We start from the raw sequence: 9652 nt of genomic DNA, 5'->3' as shown, positions 1-9652 counted from the left end.
GACAAGTATTTGATCGAGGTATATAAGGATACTGCTAAAGAATGAGGTTAGCGCTTTTCATATCTGAAGGAACTGATTGAGAGTAGGTCTTACCTTCAACCAGAAGAAAACAAAGAACTACGGGATAAAGAATAAGTGGGGAAAGCTGCAAAGTTTAAGGCCCAGCTGATAGCTTAATGCTTTATTTCAAGTATGTTCAATCCTGATTTTCAGGCTGTTAAGGCTCTACTTCTCTGTTCTGGACTCAACAGGAGAAGCAGTCAACACTGGGAAGTGTTCTTCCCCTGACCTAGTTGCTGTCTTCAACAGCTGCTTAACAGAACAAAGGAGGAAACATCCCACTTAGAGCTGCTCGTTAACGCTCTGCCTCTTAACCCGTGTTTCCAGAGAGATGCAAGGATAAAACCAAAGATTGTGTGTGGGTAACAGAACCTCTTCTGTGGCAATTCAGAAAATCTGCTGCAACATCTGGGGCTTGAAGTAAAAATCATACCTTCTCGCACATTCTCCCCTCTGTGGCCGGTGACACAGGAAATAACCAGAATAAAATACTTTGCTCCTCTGACTCGGAAGCTCTTTTATTTTTTTTGCATTTGACTTCATCTACTTGGGATAAGCCAGTTCCCTCTTTTGCTAATAACCATATCCTAGCTTTTCATGCATTAAGGATTTGTATATGTAAAATCAAAGAGTAAAGGGCATGTAGTAAAAACATTCCCTAAAACATTACTGCCAAGCAACTTCTTCTCAGCATACCAAAAGTCTCTATTTTTGCTTCTTGTTAAAAAGGTTAACAGCCCTGTTTTGGTATTTTGTCCCGTTCCTCTTCAGTTTTTACTTCATGGAAACTTAAAACTGCCCTAATGCATTTGGCAAAATCCCTGTCGCTTACGCAGAGGGCGAGACGTTAGCAGAGCACATCCCTCGCTCGGAAAGAAATGCATCTCCTCGCAGGGCTGGCTTAGTGCCCGCTTGAAGGGCAGCATTTTTTCCTAAGCTTGTCTGGAGGGCTGAAGCAGAGCCCTGCAGGCTGTGCTTTCGTGGCACTGGAGGCCTCTTTGTGCTACCGATGAAGACATCTCGCCCTCTGCTGGGTGAAAACAGAATGGTACGGAAGCCTTGCTCTGCACATCGTCTTAAATAATGACTAAAATTATTCGTATGGTGCTAATAGAAGGAAAAAAATGCATTTTATTTTTTTTTTTATAGGACTGAAATTCGCACTGAGAGTATATCCTAGGGATGAAGTATGTATGTGATTGCACATGGTCCTACTGGTAAGGAGGGCTTTGAACCAGGAATAACAGGTGAGGGAGAGTTACCAGCCCCTGCGAGGGGGCGATGGACGGGGTTGATAAGCAAATAGCTTGGAGACCTAGGCCAGAAACGGATATTAAAATCAACAAAACAAAGTTTAAGTGGGGCCACCCGCAGCATTTGCATAGAAGCGAGGAAGTGTAGTAGTATGGAGAAATCCCCAAAACCTCAACACAAAACTCTGACACGAAAGGGAAGCACACAGAGGATGAAAGCAGGGACAGGTTCCTGCAATGAACACAGGAATATGATTGAGCATCCAGGGATGAAGTTAGGAAAGCCAAAGCCCAGATGGAATTGAATTTGGACGGGGATGTCAAAGGCTATAGGATGGGCTGCTGTAAGTGAAACAGTGACAAAAGAATAGGGAAAATGGGAGCCTGTTGCTGCATGAACGCTGCTGTTGGTGCAGGTCTGTTTAACACCTTTATTAATCATCTGGATGATGGGGCACAGCGCTCCCTCAGCAAGGCTGCAGATGTCACACAGCTGTGGGGAGTGCTGGATATGCCAGAGGGACATGGTGGCATCCCGAGGGACCTGGACAGGCAGGAGAGGGGGGCTGACACAAACCTGCAGCTCAGCAAGGAGAAGCCCAAAGTCCTGCCCCTGGGGAGGAACAGGCCCAGCACCAGGACAGGCTGGGGGCACCCAGCGGGAAAGCGGCTCTGCAGAAACGGACCTGGGGGGCATGGGGGGCACTGAGGTGAACATGAGCCAGCGATGGGCCCTTGGGCAAAAAAAATGGCTGCTTTACGCAAAGCATGGCCTGCACGTTGAGAGGGGGGATCCTGCCCCTCTGCTCAACCCAGGTGAGGCCACACCTGGAGTGCTGGGACTAGGTCTGGGCTTCCCAGCACAGAGAGACCTGGGCGTACTGGAGAGTCCAATGGAGGATCCCCAGGGTGCTGCCAGGCCCGGAGCCCCCGTGCTGCGAGGAGAGGCTGCGAGAGCTGGGGGTGCTCGGCCTGGAGCAGAGGAGGCTCCGGGGGAGCTCCCCCATGGCCGTCAGTACCCGCAGGGAGGTGCGGAGAGGCCGGAGCCATTTTATTTTTTTATGTGGGTGCCAGAGGATACCTTCAAAAGCTGCCTGGACATGGTCCTGGGCACCCTGCTGTGGGAGGCCTTATCTGAGCAGGGATTGAACCAGATGGCCTCCAGAGGTCCCCGTCAACCTCAACCAGTCAGTGATTCTGGCAATCGATGGCTGCACCTCTTTTGCTTAATTTTAAGCACATGATTACATCGCTTGCTTGAACAGGCTCCTGCATTTACCACTCGGCCACAGGAGCCACACTGTTCTGGGCCAGGCCACCACGGCACTTACGGTACTTGCCTCTGGCAGAAATTAAAGTAAACTGGGCACCCAAATACTATCGTGGATGATGAACTTAATCCCTCTAATCAGTGTCAGCGCATAATTATCACATAGTTATTATGCAACCTGGAAAGTGCTTTGAAATAGACGGATAAAATTACACCCTGGTGTTAATTATTGATACAATTATTGCCCACTCTTACTGTAAGGCCAAAGGTTCTTCCTCGTGACCCACAACTTTCAGCACTTGTGCATTTGGGAATTTCACACCACACCAATCGGTTTCACAGATTTTTTTTTCTTTTTTTTTTTTTTTTTTTTTTTTTACTAAGGTTTTTAAATAATGATCAGTACAGTACAAAGCTTAAAATCTTGTCAATGTTTTCAACAATACAAAGTCAGCAGACGGGAGGTGGGAAGGGGATGGTTAGTATCTAACACCCATATCCTTCCCTGTTTCCCAGGGAAAAAAAAAAATACAAACTCTTCCGTACTTCTGTTTAGTAACAAACAGTGCTTAAAAATAATCTCGTCAGTAAAAGCTGTAAAGTGCAAGGCACACGAGGAACCCGTCCTTGCCCTGCAACACAAATCACTAGGCAAAACTCCAAGTTTAAGGCAAGTTTAAGGCACCTTTCTCCATCCTCCTCTTCTGTCCTGTACACCAGGCAAAGCCAGTCCCTGGTGAAAGCAGCCATGGACCAGCAGGGTATAAATCCCAGGAGGTGACAGCGTAAGGCACGTTGGGCTGACTTCTCAGTTGACCTGTGCAGATCCAGGCTGCAAGATCTGCTAAAATACTATCTCAGGAGTGGAGATACCTGGGGGTGAGGGTTAGGACTTGGGTCCCTTTGTGATCAACCTTTGATGGCCTCCTCTTCACCAAGCTCCTGCCACCAGTTCGCCCTTCCCAGCCGTGCCTCCTTAGGAGCACCAGGATGGAGGAAGGCGTGCTCCAAGCAGCGAGCCCAAGGAGAAGACCCCGACAGGCCCTCAGGTGGGCTGAACATTCAGCACAGCAGCACTTTTAGTCCCTCAAAGCACAGCCCTGCTCTCCCCTAGATCAATGGCACGGCTTTCAGGAGGGTCTGCAGCCACTTCCCGGTCCCGCTGAGCTGCTGCAGACTGCTCAGCGTGTGGAGCCTGCACAGGTAGGTAACCAGGTGTGTAAGGCACAAGGATGAAGTCCCGAAAGAGACTTCAGAGAGGAAGAGGAGGATGGAGACAGGGATGGAGGAAGCTCCAGTGGAGACAAGCCCCCTGGGACACCAAGGGTGCATCCTCACAGCAGCAGCGACCTGTGTGGGGGCTCACTGCTAAATCAGCCCATCATAGTGACCAGGAGGTCAGCTCCAGGTCTGAGCGCAGGGCCCCACGGGGACAGGAGTGGCCTCAACTGAGGGCTAAGATGGGAGGATGTAGAAACACCACCGCTGTCACACAACGGTTGCTCCACAAGAAGTTTCACTTCTGCTGGACCAGGCAGGAGAGGACATACAACCAGAAGTACCCCGGGAGAGTCATGGGGCACCTCCTACCCTGTTGTGAACTCGGCAGCGTTACTGTAGTCATCCTCCTTAGCCAGGGGCTGAACATCTCATCTATTTTTAAAGCCTTAGAGAAGGAAATGCCTTTGTGATCCCTGTCTTTTGGTACCGGTATAACCAGGTAAGAGCAAAGCGCAGCTTGCTGCTAGCGACACCCACTCCCTTTGTTTTAGCCCAGAAAGGAGCTGGGCACCACCTTGGTTTTTCCCCTTCCTGCACAAAAGCCAGAGACCCACACGTAATGTCGCAGAGACCGGGGAGGGAGCAGTCCATTGGTGCAGCCAAACTCCCTGAGCAACCTGCTGCTGTTGCTGGAACTGGAAGCCTAGAGTGATGAGAAATGGTGGACTAAAAGAGCTCGTGAAATCTCTCCTATGGTTTCTTCTGTGCTCAAAAATGACTCCCCTCCTCCTTTGTATCCAGCTTGTCAAGGAGGCCAGATTTCCAGGTTTGTCCACAAAACACAGGCTGCAGCAAAGCACCTTGTAATAGCTGAGCTTTCAGAGATGCTGTTGTCTGGCCCACCGTGCTCCTTCAGGAGCGTGGTGGTGTTTCCTTCAAGCTGAACTGGACACAACTAGGAAGTTCTGTAGACAAAAAAAAAAGCCAAAGGCAAAGCCTTTCTGGATATAAAACCAGGCATGCACACACATACATAAACACATCTCAACAGTAAAAAAATAACACATCAAATGCAGAAATCAGTGCTTGTCATGATAAATCATATCCCCAACCCTAAACCCTGCCTGCTCAGTACCAGCTACCACAATTCGTTTGCCTGCCCTTGGATTCAGTGAGAGAGATCCCTGGAGTAGATCCCACGCCTCCCTGGCTTTCAGCAAAGATCTGCACCTCCTGGAGATGTCAGGGCATTTGAGGCTTCAGGTCTTGCACAGCGTACAGCTGGGAGGACCCAGAGTTTAGTGTGGAAAGTGGGCAGTGGGTCAGACAGGAGGTGTCTAGGCTGAACGGAACAGGTCTCAGCGAGGGCTGTCAGCATCAGTCCTGTAAGTGCTACCAACTCCAGTGCAGCTCCATACCTGATATTTTCCTCATCTGCTTGTGGACACCATAAACCAACCCTTCCTACACTTGGGACTGGAGTGATCCATGGACATCGAGTATCCCTGACCACTGTCTTTGCTACTCCACACAAGACTCACCAAGTTCCAAGGACAAACCCATCCCAAAGAATACAAAAATCCTTAATTCTGTCAACTTGCTCCTGCCTTTTGCCATTCTACCTTCACCTAGTGCTGATAAAAACATTCCCGACCCACAGCCCTATGGGTCAGAAAAGAGCAACCTTGAAGCTTCACAGTCAGCTTCAAGGCCCACCAAGGACTGCTTGATATCCTGAAAAGAACCATTAAGAGGGGAACAAAGGCTTCACATCCACTTCACTTTCATCCCCTTTTGGCCACAACCATCCTAGGGCTGCTGGAGGCCCAGGGCCCGGAGCCCTTCCCCTATCAGACCGATCACACCCAAGTTATTTCTACACTCTGGGGGCAATGTTGGAAGTCAGCCAGACTCCTGTGGCAGATGATATGGGGTCAGTATGCGCAGGAATGCACGAACATGTCACACAGGCAGCCAAAATGGCAAGGGGTTGGGACCAGGTGAAGAGAAGAGCCTTTGAAGCCTGACAGCTCCGCTGCAGATGGTGCAGTTGTGTAGATGGAGCAGATGGAGATGAGCTGACATCCCCACTTGGGCCAGGGGTGGCTGGGCCCACACCAGCGCCTGGCAGACACACAGGTTCAGTCCCAGTTCATCCTAAAGAAGGTCAAGTCCAGGTCTAGATGCTTTGCTGATGCCACCTCAGCAACCTGGCATTGAGATACTGGAGAAGGAGGTCGTAGAGAGAACCTGACTTAGCCCAGCTAGGAGAAGGATTATTGTGCCACTGTACCACACATACCCTTTGCAACCGAACCCTAGAAGTGTGGACCCTTCCCGAAACCTTGCTACCGCCTTTGATGCTAACAGGTCTCCTCAGAGGCAGCAGAGATGGCAAAACCCAAAGAGGTCACCACGTGCACCTGTGGGCCTCATGGTGGGTTCTCCACCACCTCATGAGCCCTGGGAGACCCCGCTACAGCCTCACAGCCCTCAGGCTGCCTTCCCTGACATTCAGCAAGACAACTCCCCCAGGTTTACCAGAGTGAACAAGAAACCTCTGCCTATTCCAGCATCCTTGGTTAAGTAACTTGTTCTGGCTGAAACCCCCTGCTTCCCCCCCCCCCCCGCAGGGCAGAAGGCAGCTCCTGCTGTGAAAACGCATCCAGCACGACATATGCAGCCCTTCACCCAAGTCCAAGGTCCAGGTTAGTCACAGTGTGTTAGGCAAACAAGCCAGTTACGTCTCTAATACGCTATGCCCCTTTTCTTGGTTTGCACCACCCCGGTGGTGTCGTGCCCATCGCCTCCACAACCCTCAGGAGTCCTTTTTCGCCAGGCTGGCCTTGATCCTGCATCGCAGGACGTAAGCTGTGAGGGCGCTACAAGCCACCAGGCCGAAAAAAGAGACGCAGGAGAGATAGATGGAGAAGGGCCCGTGTCTCTTTAGGAAAATCTCCTGCCTGTTCTTGTAATCCAAGCAAATGGCCTCCAGCTGGGAGAGGGTGCAGATGGCCAGGAAGGTGTGGAAGATCTGGTGGGCATGGCCAACGATATCGCAGGAGCCCGGGAAGTACTTCTCGGGGACCGGGCAGGAGAAGAAATAAGCACTGATAAGAAAAAACAGTATCTGGTAGGTGTGGTACCAAGCGGCGTCTTCCTCGCAGCCCCCCAGGTGACACACGACCACCCGGTGAGCCACGGGACTGATGTCCAAGACGAAGGCTAGCCCGGCTGGGATCACCTGGCACATCTTCCTCATGATGGGGTACGGCCGTCGGTAGCGGTATTTGGCGTAGCAGCAGCCGGCGCAGGAGAGCCAGCCGCAGAAAGCAGCTGCCGGGAGGAAGAAAAGCCAGAACTTGTCGTACCAGGCTTGGTCGGAGCTGTAGTAGAAATGGGCCAGGGCACTACCGTACTGGTAGATGCTGACTCCAACGTAGTCCACGAAGTAGAAGGTGTAGTGAGACAGCTCCGATTTGGACTGCAGCAGGTGGGCCAAGAGGCTGCAGGTCAGGTAGGTGACGGAGGAGAGGACAAAGATGAACAGAGGCAAGGACCACGCGTCTAAAGGCAACTGCTCAGCTTCCACAAACGTCTTGAACCTCAGCAGCACAGCCAGCGCCGCCAGGAGGTGAGTCCACACGTTGACCACCTCGTTGTGCTTCTGGAAGAGGCTGAGGAAGTAGTACCGCCAGTCCTGGCCGGTGGGACGGTACCCGGCGTGGATGTACGGCTCGCGAAAGAGCTGCGGCACCTCGGCCTCTTGGACGGTGCAGGGCATTTTGGGGAGGCCGTCCTCCAGCAGCCGGGGGAGGCGGCTGAGCTGCTGCCCGCTGAGGGACAGCGTGCTGAGGCGCTCCAAGATGGCCGTCATCTCGCTGCGTGTGGCCCTGAGGGGAGAGGAGATGGAGGAAAGGTTAACATCAGGAGGAAAGCGTGCGGGATTTATCCTCAGGGGGGATAAAGCACGGGGGTGTGGAGATGTTGGCCCTGCCCTCTGAGGCAACGGGCGTCTCCTGACTTGGCAGACCTAAATTCAGCGTGGAGGAAGATGGCACCGCTGTGTCCCTTCTCCACCTTGTAGCATGTCTAGGAGTAGGCAGTAGCTGCAAATACAGGGTTTCAAGAAGCAGGCAGATGTCAAGAAAGCACCTGTGGAGGGGATTTGTCAGCCCGTTCCTCTGAACAAACCACTTGGGGATGAAATCAGGGTGTAATGATTCACCTAGGGGTTAACTTGCCCTTCTGCAACCGAGCAAACAGGGATTTGCAACCAAATCGTGGGGGCTGCAAATAAGCCTGGCTTCCCTGCTGCACAATTTGCACATGGGGTAGAGGAAGAAGGGGAGAAGTTCACAGCCCCGAAGCCACAGCCCTCATCCCTCCGCATGTAAGAGGCAGCAGGACTGGGAGGTGGTGGAGAAACAAGGGGCTGCCCCCCCGAGCAGATGGCAGTTTGGGGCCAGCACTGAAGCCTTGTGAACATCCACAGCCACAATTCCTAATGGCTGGAGATAACCTCGCAGCGCTGAGTTCACTCCTAATACCCTCTGTTCCTCTTCCACCCGAGGTGCTTCCCTTGCTGCTGGCATTTATATCACGCTAAAAGAAATTAAAGAACACATCACACATGAAGACGCTTGAACTGAACTGGATGCTGATGGAGCACGATGGGAGACCCAGAGCAGGCCGGCGACAGGCGACAGAGAGGCCGGTGTCACCCACCAAGAGGAAGTGAAAGCAGAGAGACGGGACCCGTCAAACAGTCCCGGGGTGAGACAGCACAAAGAGCAAAGTCAGAGCAGGCTACACGCCGGCTCGCGAGTCCCACTTCCCCTCGCAACCCTCCGATAACACACAAACTGTTTTCACGTTACTTCCTCGTTCGAGCAGATGGGAGCTGTAACTGATGGTGACAACGTTTTCCAGCCAATTCTCTCTTTCTGCTTTCCAGGCTTTCTCCGTTAGCACCTCTCAGGACGTTTTTTTTCCTTCTTTGCCACCAGGGAAGCTGGCTGCTGACTTGGACGGAGCTGCCTTGGCTGCAGGAGGTGGGAGGGAAGGTGGTGCCTGCACGTGGTAGTTTAGTTTCACAGTTGTGCAAGACTGAAGGCAGGGCCCTTGCTGGGGTTTGATGCTGCACGGTCACAAGGATGTAATTTCTCTCCTCAGGGTCTACAGGCCTGGATCTGTGATGGGGCACACGCTTCATTCAGCAGCTTGTGTACCCCATGGGGGTACAAGCCAACATTTGGGAAGGTAAATGTGGGCTCTGAAGCACTCCTGCAAGGGGATGGCATGAAAAAGGGACAACGTTCCCTCTCCCCACTTCTAAGGTAGGTATGTTTACCTGAGCCAGTCCGTTCTGGCTCCTTGTAACTGAAGGAGAAAGAAAAAGCTCATTCATCCACCTTACTCTTGACTTCAGCTTCAGGATAAGGCAAAACCCAGACAGGACCATCCCTGGCTATGCAGCACTGTTGTATCCCCCTTCTGCTGCCCCGTGTCTCCTTTGGATGATGTGGCCAGAGCTTGGCTTGAGGCTGAGCACGATGCAGTGGGAATTTCAGGGAGGTTTTATGGCCGTGCCCCTGCCGAGACAATATTTGGCTTCCTGGTCTGGATGCCCTGTGGAAAGGTGTGAGTATGGACCCTGCGGTGCTTGGGGTGTCCTAAGCTCCACCAAAGCTGGTGATGGGGCTCATGGTGACAAGGCACGAGGGAAAAGGCTCCCCAGACACCTCAGCTTTGCTAGTGCTGACCCCAGGACACCAGGAACCAGAAAAACAGCTCAGATATTGCACAGATGGGACAAATGCAGTGCAACGCAGCAGGGTCAGGACAT

At 52.1% G+C, this 9652-nt stretch overlaps 1 protein-coding gene across 1 annotated transcript; it reads right to left on the bottom strand.

The window, feature by feature from the left end:
* Positions 1-4749: 4749 nt before the first annotated feature.
* Positions 4750-7684, bottom strand: PAQR8 (progestin and adipoQ receptor family member 8). Its single transcript, XM_035320388.1, has one exon. It carries the CDS (start codon positions 7679-7681, stop codon positions 6623-6625), a length of 1059 nt encoding a protein of 352 aa, XP_035176279.1. The 5' UTR covers positions 7682-7684; the 3' UTR covers positions 4750-6622.
* Positions 7685-9652: the final 1968 nt, after the last annotated feature.

This window comes from Oxyura jamaicensis, chromosome 3 (assembly GCF_011077185.1).
Source record: "Oxyura jamaicensis isolate SHBP4307 breed ruddy duck chromosome 3, BPBGC_Ojam_1.0, whole genome shotgun sequence".
Taxonomy (NCBI): domain Eukaryota; kingdom Metazoa; phylum Chordata; class Aves; order Anseriformes; family Anatidae; genus Oxyura; species Oxyura jamaicensis.
The sequence above is the reverse complement of the archived record's forward strand: the minus strand, read 5'-3'. Positions and strand labels throughout refer to the sequence as shown.

Excerpts from the sequence above, each read along its gene's own strand:
- PAQR8 (XM_035320388.1), bottom strand. The coding sequence starts at position 7,681 with ATGACGGCCATCTTGGAGCGCCTCAGCACGCTGTCCCTCAGCGGGCAG.